General features: G+C 45.7%; 2 protein-coding genes across 3 annotated transcripts in view; both read right to left on the reverse strand.

Moving 5' to 3' along the window:
* The window catches only part of NUCKS1 (nuclear casein kinase and cyclin dependent kinase substrate 1), a 34,416-nt gene extending 33,784 nt beyond the window's left edge, over positions 1-632 (reverse strand). For both annotated transcript variants that reach the window (XM_025421094.3, XM_025421093.3), the window contains exon 1: positions 354-632. In XM_025421094.3, coding sequence (XP_025276879.1) covers positions 354-370 — 17 coding nt within the window. In that variant the 5' untranslated portion in view covers positions 371-632. The remainder of the gene's footprint in view (positions 1-353) is intronic.
* An 8,105-nt stretch (positions 633-8,737) lies between these two features.
* On the reverse strand, positions 8,738-16,377 carry RAB29 (RAB29, member RAS oncogene family). The gene is made up of 5 exons (XM_025421092.3): positions 15,855-16,377; positions 12,972-13,043; positions 11,916-12,097; positions 10,906-11,027; positions 8,738-10,598 (listed from the first exon to the last, which is right to left on the reverse strand). The coding sequence occupies exons 1-5, from the start codon at positions 15,976-15,978 to the stop codon at positions 10,487-10,489; spliced, it is 612 nt and encodes a 203-aa protein (XP_025276877.1). The 5' UTR covers positions 15,979-16,377; the 3' UTR covers positions 8,738-10,486.
* Positions 16,378-16,408: the final 31 nt, after the last annotated feature.

Genomic DNA, 16,408 nt, shown 5'->3' on the forward strand with positions numbered 1-16,408 from the left:
CGAGGGCTGGGCCCCGAGGGCCGGGCCCCGAGGAGGTGGGGCCTGGGTGGGGGCGCCGGCTCCACACCCCTCCCCCCGCCCGCTCCAGTGCGGCGGGTGGGGGAGGCGGCAGAGCGGCCCGGAGCTCCGCAGCGGCGCGGGGCGGGGAGGAGCGCGCATGGGCGCGCGGCCGCCACCCCCGCGCAGCCCCGCGCGCCTGCCAGGCCCCCCACGCTCAAGGGCGCGCGCGGGCCCCGAAAGGGAGGAGGCCGCGCGTGGCGCCGGGAGGGCCGACCGCGGGCTTGGGTGCCCCAGGGCTTCACCACTCGCCCCCACCCCTCCATCCCGCTCCAGGCCTCGGACTCCGCACTGACCTGACAGGCCGAGACATGTTCGCTGCCGAAACAGGACCGAGTCGAGAAGCCAAAGACCAGGACCCCCCCCCACCCCGCGCGCTCGGCGCCCCACCCCCCCCAACTTCGGCCGATGGGGCCGCTGCCGCCGAACCCCGAGCTGCTGGCTTCTCAGGCTCCGCTGCTGCTTGGTCCAGGGCCCCTTAATCAGACGAGCCCCCCGCTCCCCCGTCTCTTCAAAATGGATGAATCAAACCAGCCGAAAATGCGCCAAAGCCGCGGTGCAACCAAGCCCTCTAGGGCCTGTGGGCTCCGCCCCACCACGGCCGGCCATTGGCGGCTTCTGCCAGACGAGCACAGCTCATTGGCCCGTTTGAATCATCACGTCCCCTAGACCCCGCCCCGCGCACCGATAGGCCCCGCCTCCTCCGTGGGGTCCTGTTAGTCAAGATGCTCTGAGAGCGCACGGCCGCAAAACAAAAATGGTCGCTGTTTGGCCCGCCCCCTGGTTTCCACTCCGGAACTGCAGATTCGTTCTGGGTCGCGTCGTGAAGCGACTGGAAAGAAAGATGGACGTGAGGCTCGATGTCGTTTAGTGGTAGTTTAATGATGTCTCATTTCGCCGGCCTTGATCTTCTGGAAACTGCGCCGATAGCAAAACGCGTGGGATAGGCAGCTGATTCGTCACTAAGGGGCTGCTTCAGAATTGGAGGGAAATTCCATAGGTTCAAAATGTTTGACCTTAAACGCACGAGCCCTTTCCACCTGGCTAAAGCGCTAGCCCTCAAGGGCCCCAACCGCCGTCGGGGCAGAGAGGCAGGATCAGAATCAAGGAATAACTTCACTCCCAGTTTCCATTCTCCATTCTGGACCTTGAGATCCACATTCAGGGTCATTAGAGTCCCAGTCCCCAGCAGGACTCCAGGGGCCTAATGATTAGAAGCATGAGCTCTGAGGCCACAGCCTGTTTCGATTTGCAGCCCAGGTCCACGACTTAGTAGTTGAAGAACTTTACCTCGCTGTGCCTCAGTTTTTTCAAGTGTAAAATGGGAAACAAAGATACTTGCCTCATAGGGATATTAGGACTAAATGAGCTGATGTATGCAAAGCCCCTAGGACGGTCGCCCGTGTACAGACAGGCCCGGATAGCAAGCAGAAAGTATCTGTGAAATTCAGTTTTTGAAAAACGACTTGGTCCTTGGGTAGGACTGGATGGCGTTGGCTCAAGACTCAAGACAAACAGCATAGGGTAACTCAGACCATTCCACTTAAATTCATGAACATTGGTTGGATGCCTAAAATTCTCAGAGGTAGAGCTGAGGATCCCTATGGGAACGACTGTTTACTCTACCATTGTAAAATAAATTTCAGGGACTGCCACAGGCAGCCTGTTAATAACCAACTGAAGATGCACTCCATAAACAAACAAACCTGCCACTGTCTGCCTCCTGCAAAGTCTCTCCTTAAAAAAAAAAAAAAAAATCTGCCTTCCCTAAGGGAAGAGAATGCACAGTCCACCAGTGAAGCATTAAACAAGTTCTCTTCTCCCTTTGGCTGTGTCACTCTACCCTTTCTTGAATTTGCGTGTGTGTAGTAAAGTGCAAACGTTAAATTCACCATTTTGACTATTTTTGAGCGTATAGTTCAATGGCGTTAAGAACACTTATATCGTTGTGCAACTCTCACCACCATCCATCTCCAGAATATTTATTTTCATCCGCCCACCTGAGGCTCTGTACCTTTTTTTTTTTAAGATTTTATTCATTCATTTATGAGAAACAGAGAGAGAGGCAGAGACACAGGCAGAGGGAGAAGCAGGCTCCATGCCGGGACCCCGACGTGGGACTCGATCCCGGGACCCCAGGATCACACCCTGGACCAAAGGCGGCGCTGAACCGCTGAACCACCCGGGCATCCCCTAGGCTCTATACCATTAAACAGTAATTCCTCACTCCCTTTCTCCCCAGACTTTGGCATCCATCATTTTACTTTGTTTTTTTATGAATTTGACTACTCTAGGAAGTCTACTCTTATTCTATATAAGTAGAATCATATAGTATTTATCCTTTTGTGTTGACTGATTTCACTTAGCATGTCTCCTGAGTTCATTCATGTTTTAGCATGTATCAAAATGTTTTACTTTTTAAGGGCCTGGATAATATTTCAATGCATGTATATACCCCTTTTTGTTTACCTATTTGACTGTCAGTGGACACTTGTGTTGTTTCCAGATTTTTGCTATTGTGAATAATGCTGCTATGACCTCTTTGAGCCCCTGCTTTCAATTCTTCGGGATATATTCCCAGAAGTGGAATTGCTACCCATATGGTCATATTGTTTTTAACTTTTTGAGGAAATCTCCGTACTGTTTTCCACAGTAACCGCACCATTTTCATTCCCACAAACGGTGCACAAGGGTTCCAGCTACTCCACATCCTTGCCAATGCCTCTGGGTTTTTTGGTAGTAAGCATCCTTAATCCGGGTTTTTTGGTAGTGAGCATCCTTAATCAGCGTCTGAATATATTTTGACTAAGTGTATTGTCAAGCGAAAGATTGTCAAAATGCCAGTGCAGAGACTGGGGCAGTGCAGTGATCATGAGTGACTTTGTTGGAGATTGTTTTATGAGAGCAGATTGCTGTTATTTTAGAAAATACCTTTATTTAGTATTGTTAGATGAGGCAGAGATATTCTTGTTACTCACTTATTAGGTAATGAAAGGAACTGGCCATAGTCTGCATGTCTAGGCAGGTGAAAAGTTCAGGACAGGTCTTCCAGGCCTTGCCCTTCTAGTTTAGTTCAAGACCAACTGATAGCCTCTGAATTAAGGCCTCTTTCTCTTCCAGGGTGCGGGTCATACCCTCTCCTCACCTCAGCTTCAGCTAACATCTTCCCTCCATTTGTTTATTCATTAAATATTTCAACAAACATGGTCTCTTACAGAGAAAGTAACTGCAGATTTGAACTTCTAGTTTACTTTTTAATGGACAAGTACTAATTCTGCCTTCAGGAGCTCCAGCACTGTCTCTATGGCTACCAGAACCTGGAATGCAGTCTTTAAAGTCAATTCCTTCTTGTTCATCTCCAAAGGCTCTGCCCTAGGCACATGTCTCAGCCACAAGCAGTTTATTGGAAACCAAAGAAAGACATCATATGATAGGCTACTTTAGAAGCAATGTCAGATAATGCTGAAAGGACAATATACATAATAACGTTATAAAAACTATGAAAACAGGGCAGCCCCAGTAGCACAGCGGTTTAGTGCTGCCTGCAATCCAGGGTGTGATCCTGGAGTCCCGGGATCAAGTCCCTTGTCAGGCTCCCTGCATGGAGCCTGCTTCTCCCTCTGCCCGTGTCTCTGCCTCTATCTCTCTCTCTGTGTCTCTAATAAATAAATAAATAAATCTTAAAAAAAAAACAAAACAAAACTATGAAAACAAAAAAAGCTAAGAAGACAGAAAGTTCATTCCTTTTCCCTGAAAATGAGATTTAATGGGCCTTTTTAAACTCAATGTTTGATTTCCCTATGATTTTAGTTATATTTTAGAAAGCAGCCTTTTACTTCTCTCCCTGTTTAAGACGCTGAGAAGTGGCAATGCTGGCTGGCAGACTTATGACTCTTCCCTATCCCTAACAAAGATCTATCTCCAGGATGCCTAGGTGGCTCAGTGGTTAAGCATCTGCCTTTGGCCCAAGGTGAGATCCTGGAGTCCTGGGATTGAGTCCCACATCAGGCTCCCTCTGCCTATGCCTCTACCTCTGTCTCTTATGAATAAATAAAATCTTAAATAAAAACAAAAACAACAAAGATCTATTTCCTTCAAGGCTATGCTATAGTAGCTGGGAGATTTTATTTTATTTTTTTTGGCTGGGAGATTTATAACAAATTTAGAGCACTTACTCTGTGCTGGGCACTTCTAGTTCTGTGGCCTCATGAAAGTCATCCAACCAGATCTAAAGACAGACACTACTTCTACTGACCACAGGAGCACAGAAAGCTGTCTCTGAAGACTGCCAAGAAGTTAAAGAAAACTTCTACCTCCAATCTGCTGACTTGCTGCCCCACCATATTCATAAGAAAGGGGGGGACAGAAAGGCTGTATGTCTGGTTCATCTTTCTACAACCCCAGAGGCTAAGTAGCTTTGGAGATAGGTAAGGAGGATATATCTTTGCCCTCAGATCACAGCCAGAAAAAGATTGGGCCACAGTCAATTAAAACGTTTAATTTCATTTTCTTGTGTATATGTCTTCTACTCCAGACTTCCTCTCTACATTAAAGAGTGGTAAGAGCTAACTAAGGTTAGGTGAATTTCTGTAAATAGAGGTTTTGAGTTGTGGGACTATAGGTGGATTGGATTTTTCTTCTTCATTTTCCTTCATGAGAAAAGTTTTCATGATAAAAGCATTAAAAAATCTGTATACTCACTTAATAAATTACTTGTTGTTTTTATCATACTGAACATTTGTTATATGGAAAAAATTCAAGGATGCCACCACCAAAAACACACACATAAGAGATGAGAAGAAGCAGTGTATTCTGTAGTAAAGAGTCATGTTCTGGAGTCACACTGGTTAAGGCTAAAAATCAGTTTGCCACTTGCTAGCTGTCTAACCTTAGGTAAAGGCTGAGTTTTTTGTGCCTCAGTTTTTTTTTTTTTTCAGTTTCCATATATATATGTGTGTGTGTGTGTGTGTGTGTGTGTGTATAATTTATACACACACACACACATACCATAGGGTCATTGTGAAAATAATAATCCATGTGAAGTGCTACTGGCAGCAATAGTTGAAAATGGAGTGGATGTTAAAATCCCTGTACTTGCAAATAATGACTGACACTGAATTTGGGTGACATATCTTAGAAAGTAGAACTTGTTGATTAAGCATCTTAGGATATAGTGCTCTGCATGCTATTCAAACTGCACTTACTGGGGTCCCAAATTTAATATGGAAACATACAGGTCTCCATTTCATATATGAACATGATCTCAAAAGCTAACACAAACCAGAAGTTCTAAACCCCAAGAGGGTCAGTTTTGTTTCTATAAATGCTTGGACTGATTTTCTTTAAAGATATTTTTTTAATTTTTAAGTAATCTCTACACCCAACATGGGGTTTGAACCCACAACTCTGAGATCAAGAGTTGCACACTCTATGGATGAGCCAGCCAGGAGCCCCTTAGGCTTATTTTCTAAAATAGGTTTTTCAGGTCAAATGTTTCCCAAAAACTTAAATGACAGGATGGAGATGGGAAATTGAAGACTTACAGTTATGTCTTGACTTTATTACAAATTCAACCAGCTGTCTTTCAGGCAGTCACATTTTGAGACACTGTTCCCTCAAACATAAATGTGAAGAACTGTTTGCTTTCTTATTTCAGAGATCATGTAAGAAGCATACACAACTCACAGATCCGAGTAAAGTGTTTATATCAAATTAGATATTAGTCGTCAGTGCTACAGAGCTGCCCTTCTCACATCACGATAAATCATAAAATGCCTACCTTATCTCCTTGGTCTTCCTACCTACTTTCTCCTCTTTATTCTCTTTACTGTGTAGTTAGTTCCTAATCACATAAACTTTAAGTGCATACCAAATTTGAGTATGAAGAAAAGGTACCAAAACACTACCATCACAGGGCACCTAGGTGGCCCAGTTGAGCGTCTGACTCCTGATTTCGGCTCAGGTCATGATCTCAGGGTGGTCAGACTGAGCTCCATGTGGTGTTCCTCACTCAGCTGGGGGTCTGTTTGAGATTCTCTACTCCTTTCTCTGCCCCTCCCACTCCCCCACTCCATACTCTTTGTCTCTCAAATAAATAAATCTTTAAACAAAACACTACTACCACACAATGAAGTACTGCAAAGTGTAGGTGATAGTCAATTTGACTAGGCAACGTAGTGCCCAAATACCCGGTCAAAAATTACTCTGGGTGTTTCTGGATGAGATTAATACTTAAATCAGTTGACTGAGTAAAGCAGACCACCCTCTGCATTGTGGATGGGCCTCATCCAATCAGTTGAGGGCCTAAATAGAACACAAGGTTGACTCTCCCCTGAGTGAGAGAGAATTCTCCTGTGTGATGGCCTTCAAGCTGGAGTATCAGCTCTTCCAGCCTACCGTCCTTGAGACTCGAACTGCAGCATCAACTCTGCAATATGTTGGACTTGCCAGTTTCCATAACCGCACAAGACAATTCCTTCTTTCTAATAAATTCCTTTATATATATATTCCTTTATATATATACATATATATATATATATATATATCCCATTAGTTATGTTTTCCTAGAGAACCCTAATACAGAGCAATACTGTTATATACAGAAACTCTGCAAATGAAATTCAAGAGGATTCAACTTATGCTTGAAAGCCAGAGAGAAGGCAGGTAGATATATTCTCGAAGGCCATATGTAATCTCGAGTCTCATGTATTTATGGCTGAATCAAAAATGCATCTAGTGCTTTCCAACACACATCACTTTCTAGTGGATTTCTACCTATGCCAACTTGCATCTTGGAGGATTACTTGGCTTTGATAAATGAGTCACTTACATAGCTGAAGCTTCTTCCTATATAGTGAACCAAGAGAGTAGAGGGAAAAAGGGCACTGAGGTTTCCATGGGCAATCTGTCAATGGATCTTATAGAATACCCTAGAAATTTTTCCATCATCTAATCATAGCCTTAGATCATGTCAAAAGCAGACTATTGCTTACAAAAGGACAGCAACAGACAGGAAAAGCCTCATGTTAGATGGGACAATGTCCTGAGGACAGAAGACGGACTATTTCAAGAGTTAAATCTGGACATGACAGGACAAAATAAGGAACCCAAACATACCTTAGCAATAGCTAGGGCAAATGAATCAGGGAAATCATCTTGGTAGTAATTCTGGCTCATTAGTAGTAACAAAAGATCAAACCATCACTTACTGCAGAGGGGTCTTACTTAACCTGTGGTCTCTTTTTCTCTGCCTGTTTGATCACTCAGCTCTTCTGTTCAAACTCCAAAGCCAGGGAAGGGATGCCTGGGGGGTTTAGTCAGTTGAACATCTGACTCTTGATCTCAGCTCAGGTCATGACCTCAGGGTCCTGGGATTGAGCCCCCCCGCCGCACAGGGCTCTATGCTGGGCAAGGAGTCTGTTTGAGGATTCTTTCTCCCCCTCTCCCTGCCCCCACCTTCCATGCTCTCTCATAAGTAAATAAATGTTAAAGAAATAAAATAAGTCCAAGTAAATAAATGTTAAGTAAATAAATGTTAAAGAAAAAAAAAAGTCCAAAGCCAGGGCAATCACAGTCACACAGCTCTGCTCTCAGCCCTTCCTCAGGTCTCTTAAAAACACTCTTCAGGAAATGCTTATGTCTTCTTCTTGTCCATAGACCAGCTGAGAGGTTGGAGGGGCATCTTGTCTCAAATATGAAGGGATCCCTGGGTGGCGCAGAGGTTTAGCGCCTGCCTTTGGCCCAGGGCGCGATCCTGGAGACCTGGGATCGAATCCCACATCGGGCTCCCGGTGCATGGAGCCTGCTTCTCCCTCTGCCTATGTCTCTGCCTCTCTCTCTCTGTGTGACTATCATAAATAAAAAAAATAAAAAAAAAAAAAAACTTTTCTAGGCAAGGGCTACGACAATATTCATGTTCCAAACAATTGTACCAGGACATAGCATCCAAATGATAGGATACAATTGTATATTTCTAATCATGTAACTATTTCCCCCTTTTTAAAAAATCTTCAATTTTTTTCCTTTTTCTTTACGGATAGGGACACAAAGAGAAATTAGTTATATTTCAATTTCTTCTTTAATTAGTTTTAATCCTATAATGCTCACCACTTGAGAGAAAATTCAGAATGGGGCAGCCCGGGTGGCTCAGCGGTTTAGCGCCGCCTTCGGCCCAGGGCATGATCCTGGAGTCCCGGGATCGAGTCCCACGTCGGGCTCCCTGCATGGAGCCTGCTTCTCCCTCTGCCTGTCTCTCTGCCTCTCTCTCTTGTCTCTCATGAATGAATGAATGAATGAATGAATAAATAAATAAATCTTAAAAAAAAAATTTCAGAACGGCCAGCCTTCAGCAATACTTGAAAAGGCAGGTAAATCCTGAGTCAGCACACAGGAAAAGAAAGCATATTCAATTTTCACAACAGTCACATTTCCAAGCAGTATTTGGAATGTCATATCAAGTACTGACTATTAGGCAATCGATACTAGTAAATTAATAGATAGAATAACATTTACCTTCATTTTTAAAGAAGGCATTTAAAAAATACAGTCGCCATTTCCTAATACTCTTGGATTATCTGTATAAAATTGCATTTTAATAAACTCACATTAAAAGCCAATAACTTCATGAATAAAATCTTTTTTTAATAAAATCTTTATAAAAAAAGCCAATTACTACCATGAGTATGAGACTTATTTTGCCTTTATTTGTGACTTTGAAGAGGTTTAAACCAGTAAATAAAAATCAATTTTCTTTTCACATAGAGGGAATTTGCTATCCCACTCTTATCTTCAGAACCATTGTAATAAAAACCTATATGAAAAGAGTAATACAAAAGAGAACTTCAAGGTCTTAAAAGATTGTGCAAATGTTAATAACTGATATTAAAAACAGACCAGCCAACCAACAACTGATGGCCTGGCTCTCATTCTCTTTCTGATATTTGGCCTGTGATCATTCTCTTAGGATAGTAGTTTCCAAAGTCAGAATCTCCGGAAGAGCAAACAGAGCATAAGGAAGCCCGGGATCATGTACACAGGGAATGCCTGGGTCTCTGCATCATTACCAAATTCTCTAGCAATGCTTTCCAAATCAGGTTAGTCAAATTACCTGGGTAGCTTTGAAAAACAACAACACATTCTCATGCTACACCCCTGGAAATTTTGATTCATAGGTTTGTGTTTGGGACCCAGAAACCTTAAAGTGTAAACATTTTATTTAAAAAAAAATTAACAAACTTCCCAGGTGGTTTTCATAAGTCAGATTTGGGAACCACTGACTTAGGGCACTTATTTAAGTAAGTATCTTTCAAAGAACACTAGGTCTCTGAGTTCACAAACACTATTCATAACTTCGGGTTGGTTAAAAATCACCATCCTGTGAGAATTTAACAAATGAAGCTGTCCAGAAGTGATTTAATACTAAAAACCCTACCCAATTCAGCACTTAAATTACTTAATGATTTTCTGTTTACTCTCCCCATTCACACAAAGGTCTGTACATAAAATTTGGTTCCTATGGCTGTTAAGTACTAGGTACCCAAAGTGCTCAGGAGCAAGTTGCCCCACAGGATTTTGTTCTGTTAACCTTTCCCTCTTCCATTCAGACTCCCAGAGCTGCACGGAACAGACCTATTTCAGGGCATCACAGCCAACTGATGTCACCAGCACCACTATGCGTCAAGACATCAACCCAGAAACCTCACAAACCCTGCTCCCACCCCACCGGTAGGGAGATACTAGAAAACCCTAATAGTACAATTTTTTCTTTGGGAAAGAAATGTTATCATTTAAACAACAGGTAGTTTAAAAGCTTGACTATTCTTGAGACAACAGAAAGCCAATTATGACTTCAGAAGCTTCAAAAAGACAATGGTTTCTGGGTTACCTCCTGTGACCCCAAACCCAGGGATATCCAGCCCTACTTCTTGTGCATCTCCAAATCAGAGGTTTAAACTTCAAAGTCCAAGACAGAAAGAATCTGAAAGCAATAACCTATGATGAATTTGGCAGATGCCCTTTGCTCTCATTTTCCTCCAATCTGAACTCAGATCAGATGGAGATATCCACAAACATCAAATGGAAAAAAAAGAAAAAACACAAAAATAGGTAGGAATTATGTTTCATAAAACACAGGTGCTGATTTCTAACGCTTCCCACAAAATCCCAGATCACAAAATGAGGGATCAGATGATCTTTCTTACAAGAAGGTACTAACTGAGCCACAGGTGCCGGCAGCAAGTAGGAGCCCACTTGTGAGAGCTGCAGAAATGCACACACGTCCCAGGTCCTTCCTTAGTAATGATGGGTCCTCCTTACTGGGCAGCTGGAAGGAGGCAGTTCACATGTACTTAGTAAAATTGCTGGGTGGGCAACTGAAGGGAAGAGATGAAAAGACCTCCTAAAAGTGGGAGGGAATACCAGCCAGATTCTATTAGCAGCAGGCCCAGTTGGAGGAGGGCTTGGTCTGTAGATTGATATAGTCCCCTTGGGTGGACAAAGACATATCTTCTCTGGAATTGCTCATCATCTTTTCAATGAGGACTCTAAAAAACAAACAAACAAACAAACAAACAAGCCTGATAAACTGGATGGAACAAAAGGAGAAAGGGCAGACTGTCTTCACCAGATGCCATTCAGTTAAGCCATGAGGTTTAAATGCCCCTTCGTCCCGTTATCTCAGGAGAAAGGATGGCATCCCTGACCTTCAGAAGCTGGCATTCCAGTGGCTTGGTCTGTTCCGGTTTGCTCAGAAACAAGAAAAGAAGGTCCAAGGTGGATTTGGTGGGGAGCAGTGGCAGCAGAAGATGGGTAAACTGTGTGCCTAACCCCAGAACAATATGCGTGACTCACCTCATGGCCTCATTAATATTTTTGTTCTCCTTGACTGATGTTTCTGTCCAACCTGTGAAACCATTCTCTTTACTAAACCGGTCAACTTGGTCTCTGCTTACCGCCCAAGGGGACAAGTCACACTGGCAAAGAGAGTACATAGAAAGCAACACCATGAACTTCCTGAGAATAGGAACACAACTACTCAGATACTTGTGGATTTAAAACCTTTCCACTGGGGGCGCCGGGGGAGGGGGGTGCTCAGTCCCTTAAGTGTCTGCCTTCAGTTCAGGTCATGCTCTCCCAGTCCTGGGATGGAGCCCTGCATGAGGCTTCCTGCTCAGCAGGGAGTCTGCTTCTCTCTCTCTCTCTCTCTGCCCCTCCCCACTGGGCATTCTCTCTCTCTAAAATAAATAAAATTAAAAAAAAATAAAAATTAGGGGCAGCCCGGGTGGCTCAGCGGTTTAGCGCTGCCTTCAGTCCAGGGCCTGGTCCTGGAGACCCAGGATAGAGTCCCACGTCGGGCTCCCTGCATGGGGCCTGCTTCTCCCTCTTCCTGTGTCTCTGCCTCTCTCTCTCTCTCTGTGTCTTTCATGAATAAATAAAAATGTAAAAATAAATAAATAAAAATTCGGGCAGTCCGGGTGGCTCAGCAGTTTAGCACCGCCTTCAGCCCAGGGCCTGATCCTGGAGACCCGGGATCGAGTCCTACATCAGGTTCCCTGCATGGAGCCTGCCTCTCTCTTTCTCTCTCTGTGTCTGTCATTAATAAATACAAATAAAAATAAATAAAAATAAAAATTAAAACAAAAAAAACCCCCTTCTACCAATGGCTAAGAACACCAGTGTCTAAAATCTGGCCAACCTTCTTCACAAAAAAAGTCCTAGCATCCCTTGAAAGAAGGCAGAGATGATTCTGCCAACCTGAGAAGGGGACATGGAGGCCCAGAATCAGAGAGCATTTTAGATATATGCTTGCTCTCTGATCCCAAAGAGAGGCCAGGGGCCATTTTCCTAGACTGACCACATACTTTGTTGGCCAAGAGCAGGCAGGGCACAGGCTCTCCATTAGGCAGTGTGAGCTTGCTGTCCAAGTCCTGTTTCCATCTCTGGCTATTGCTGAAGGTTGTGGCGTTGGTAACATCAAACATAATAATGCAGGCCGAGGCATCCCGATAGTACAGTCGTGTCATGGAGGTGAAGCGCTCTTGCCCTGGGAAGAGAGGAAGGAGCCCTTGAGAAGGTGATACCGAGAACCAGCCTCAGAACCGCCTCCAACACCCTGCCCTTTCTATCTTTGTTGTGGGGGAGGGCAGTACGCACTGTGGCTGAGTCCAGATTTTGCACCCAGACCACCTAAGTCCAAGTCCCTGCTCTGTCATTTATTATCTCTATGACTTTGGGTAGGTGAAGCTTCCAGTGCTTCAGACTTCTTATCTATAGGGAGAGAATAAAAGCCATAGCTCTTCTCACAAGGTTGTGATGAGGATTAAGGAGTCATTGAATCTCCTATGCTCAGGAAAGTATTTGGCACGTAGTAAAAGTCATCTATTATTGTCTCTATTTTCTGGGGATCTTGTTTTTCCCTAAGATCCACTGAAATGCTGGAAAAAAGCACCCTCCCTCTGCTGTGAGAGCACTCATCTATGGTTTCCACAATCTACTACCTTGCCAGCCACTCCACCCACAGAGAAACAGCCCTAAATTCATCCAGAGCAAAGCATCTACAGACAATATCAACACATACTCTACATCTCAGCTTATGTTACCTCCGAACAACTCAATCATTCCAGCTCCAGAAACAAACCTGGTTTGGGGGCTTCTGGGTGGCTCAGTCAGCTAAGTGTCTGTCTTGGGTTCAGTCCTGGGGTCATGATCCCAGGACTGAGCCCCCACTGGGTAAGGAGCCCAGTGGGGAGTCGGCCTCTCTCTGCCCCTCTGCCCTTCTCCCCACTCCTACTCTCTTTCTCTCTCAAATAAATACATAAAATCTTAAAACAAAACAAAACTTTCTGGTTTTGCTACCCCACTTTTTCTGATCAAATCAAAATTTCTCCCCTTGTTCCTATCCCATCTTCTCAGCCTACCTGCAATATCCCACAGCTGGAGCCGCACCATCTCTGAGTCAGACCACTGGAGAACCTTCAGAGCAAAATCCACTGAAAATACATATACAATTGAATAAAATTTACCTTTAAAAATAAATCCATGAATAAGCTCAGATCAAATATGCAGTTATAACCCTAGAGACACATAACTCTAATCCTATGTATCTATTTATTTTTAAGCTCTCAGTGGGCCGAGATGAGCCCCCGCATACGCATTAAGTGTGGAATAGACAATTCTTTTTTAAACATTTAAAATTTTGGGATCCCTGGGTGGCGCAGCGGTTTGGCGCCTGCCTTTGGCCCAGGGCGCGATCCTGGAGACCCGGGATCGAATCCCACATCGGGCTTCCGGTGCATGGAGCCTGCTTCTCCCTCTGCCTGTGTCTCTGCCTCTCTCTCTTTCTCTCTCTGTGACTATCATAAATAAATAAAAAAATTAAAAAAAAAATAAAATAAACATTTAAAATTTTATCATCGTTATTATTTTTTTTTTAAGTGTACTCTACCCCCAACGTGGAGCTCGAAGGCACCACCCCAAGATCAAGAACTGCATGGTCTTCTGAATGGGGCAGCTAGGTGCCCCTGGCACAGACAATTTACAACCACTTCCTGAAGGGGTCTTCAGCTTTTCATCTCTCCACACACTAATTTATTTGATACTACTTATCTCTAAGGCTGGGGATAGGAGGGTGGGAGCAATTAGGAAAACAACTCCTTATCTCAGGTTAAACAGTTTCTGGAGGGTCTAGGGGGGTTCCTTTCTAGAGGAAGGGATGATAGGGCAAAAGGGAAATGAGGTAAGTGTGGTGGCTTCTGCATCTTCCACATTCAATTTCACTGTTGGTTTCTAATCCAAATGTATTATGAGAAAAACATGCCCTGATGGAATTCTACTCTCCACAAGGCTGCAGGAATTATTCTGGGTGGGAATAGGGTAAAGTGAAGACAGCCAAGGATTCAAGGAAGAAGACATGGCATGGAGGGTGCTTGAGAGTTTTGCTGAAATCTGTAGATGCAGAGACTCCAGGAGTTAAGTCTGAAAGAGTATACTAGGAGGAAAAAACCTTCTGAGAGGAACAGAAATAGAGTAATTTCCCAGATCTGGAAATACATTTTTCCATATCTGTGACAGAAATGAAAGGAAGGGGTAATTTAGAAAAAACATTGAAAAAAAAATTAGCCAGAGTCAATTATTCTTTTTTTTTTAATTTTTATTTATTTATGATAGTCACAGAGAGAGAGAGAGAGAGAGAGAGAGAGGCAGAGACACAGGCAGAGGGAGAAGCAGGCTCCATGCACCGGGAGCCTGACGTGGGATTCGATCCCGGGTCTCCAGGATCGCGCCCTGGGCCAAAGGCAGGCGCTAAACCGCTGCGCCACCCAGGGATCCCTAATTATTCTTTATTACAGGAAAACCAGAGCAATTGCTAAAAACTAGTTAGTGAAACACTTTTAAAAACTCAATCCATGAAATAAGAGTCCTCATATTATTTAGGAGTGGGAGGCAGAATGGTAGGGAAATAGTCTTAGAAATTTCAAACCCTAAATGTTGCTGGATATTCTCAAGGAGGATGTTTTCATTGTTAATGCTTGTTTTGGTTTTTCTTTTTTTAAAGATTTTATTTATTTATTCCTGAGAGACATAGAGAGAGGTGGAGACATAGGAAGAAGGAGGAGAAGCTGGCTCCAAGTAGAGAACCTGACTCAGCCTCGATTCTGGGACTCCAGGATCACACCCTGAGCCAAAGCAGATGCTCAACTGCTGAGCCACCCAAGCTTCCCTGTTAATGCTTGTTAATTTTTTTTTTTAATTCCATACCGAACACCAGCACCCATCTTCAAAATTTACAGTAATGCAGGGCTTTTTTTTCCTTAAAAAAAAGTTCTCTTCGGGATGTCTGGGTAGCTCAGTGGTTAGTGGTTGGGTGTCTGCCTTTGGTTCAGGTCTTGATCCCACGATCCTGAGATGGAGTTCTGCATGGGGCTCCTGCAGGGAGCCTGCTTCTCCCTCTGCCTGCGTCTCTGCTTCTCTCTGTGTGTCTCTCATGAATAAATAAATAAAATCTTTTTCTTTTTTTTTTAAAGTTCTCTTCATGTTTATTACCTCTCCCCTTTCATCAGCTCTTCCCAGCCAAAGCCCTTCTACTTAACAAAAGGATCCCTACCTTTGGGGGAGGGGGGGTAAAAAAAAAGTTGAGCCCAAGGCCATCCCTAGGAAGAAATGAATGAACTCCTTGGTGCTTCCTTCCTTTTTCCCCCTCCCCAGCTTGAGAGAAAAGGGGGGTGGGAAGATAGGACTGATTCCCTGAATAATGTCTAGCTTGCGTTTATTCAAGCAATCCGTGGACAGAAATACAGCTCATCAGCCTTGGTGAGCATCAGGCTGTGTGGCTCCGGGGCTCTCCCACTCAGGTATCCCCAAAACAAAGGTGGGGTCCTTAGAGCCAGACGAAGCACCTTTCCCTTCCTACACCGGCTACCAGGAACCCCGGCCGGCACCTAACCAGGCCTCCCCGGCGGGTGCTGGGCTGGCCGCAGAGATTTTCCGGCGGCCGCTGGGGCAGGTTGCAGGAGGAGACCCGAGTTCACGTCCCCCCCCCCGCCGGGAGAAACAACAATCGCGCACTTTCTCAGCCCCCTTCCCCGCTCCTCGCCTTCACACCTGCGCCCCGTCCCCCTGCAGGCGGTCAGCGCGGGCTGGGCGAGCCGCCCGGGGACACCCGCGGGGAACGCGCCCATCGCACACCGGCGGGCACTGCCTGCAAGACCCGGGCCCCGCTTCCTGACCCGGAGCGACCCGCGGGCGCGGAGCCCCCGGCTGCCCACCTGCCGGGGTCCCCCGGCCCAGCGGCGACGTCTCACCTCCCACCGTGGACTTGTAGTGTTTGCTGAAGCTGTCCTGGGAGTACCGCTGCACGAGCGACGTCTTGCCCACCGCGGCGTCCCCCACCACCAGCACTTTGAACAGGTGATCGCGGCCGCCCATGGCTGGCGGGAGGGCCTCGCGGGGAGGCGGCGGCCGCCCGTTTTAACCTCTTCGGCTCCGGGCCCCTACCAACCGAAGTCGGGCATTGCAGCCCCCCGCCGGCTGGGGCTGCTCTGACGGGAAAGCAGAAAGGGAAACTGTGCTTCTAACCTCTACGCGCTTCCTCCCCGCGCGCGGCCGCAGCCAGGGTGGGGCGCCCGGCGCGAGCTCCGAGCCCCTGGGCTCCGCGCACCTTCTCCCGCCCCGCCCCGTGCTGCCGAGAAACGGGACCAGACGCGGCGGTGCCTCGCCCACGGGGACTTCCCCGGAGCGGCGCCAGCGGGACACCGAACCCCGGGCCGGCTCATTTCACAGGGGCCAGATGATGGGCGCCTTGCCCGCCCGGCACACACCACACCAGGAGAAAGAGCGGCTCACACTCGGACCCCAG

This window comes from Canis lupus, chromosome 38 (genome assembly GCF_003254725.2).
Source record: "Canis lupus dingo isolate Sandy chromosome 38, ASM325472v2, whole genome shotgun sequence".
NCBI lineage: Eukaryota > Metazoa > Chordata > Mammalia > Carnivora > Canidae > Canis > Canis lupus.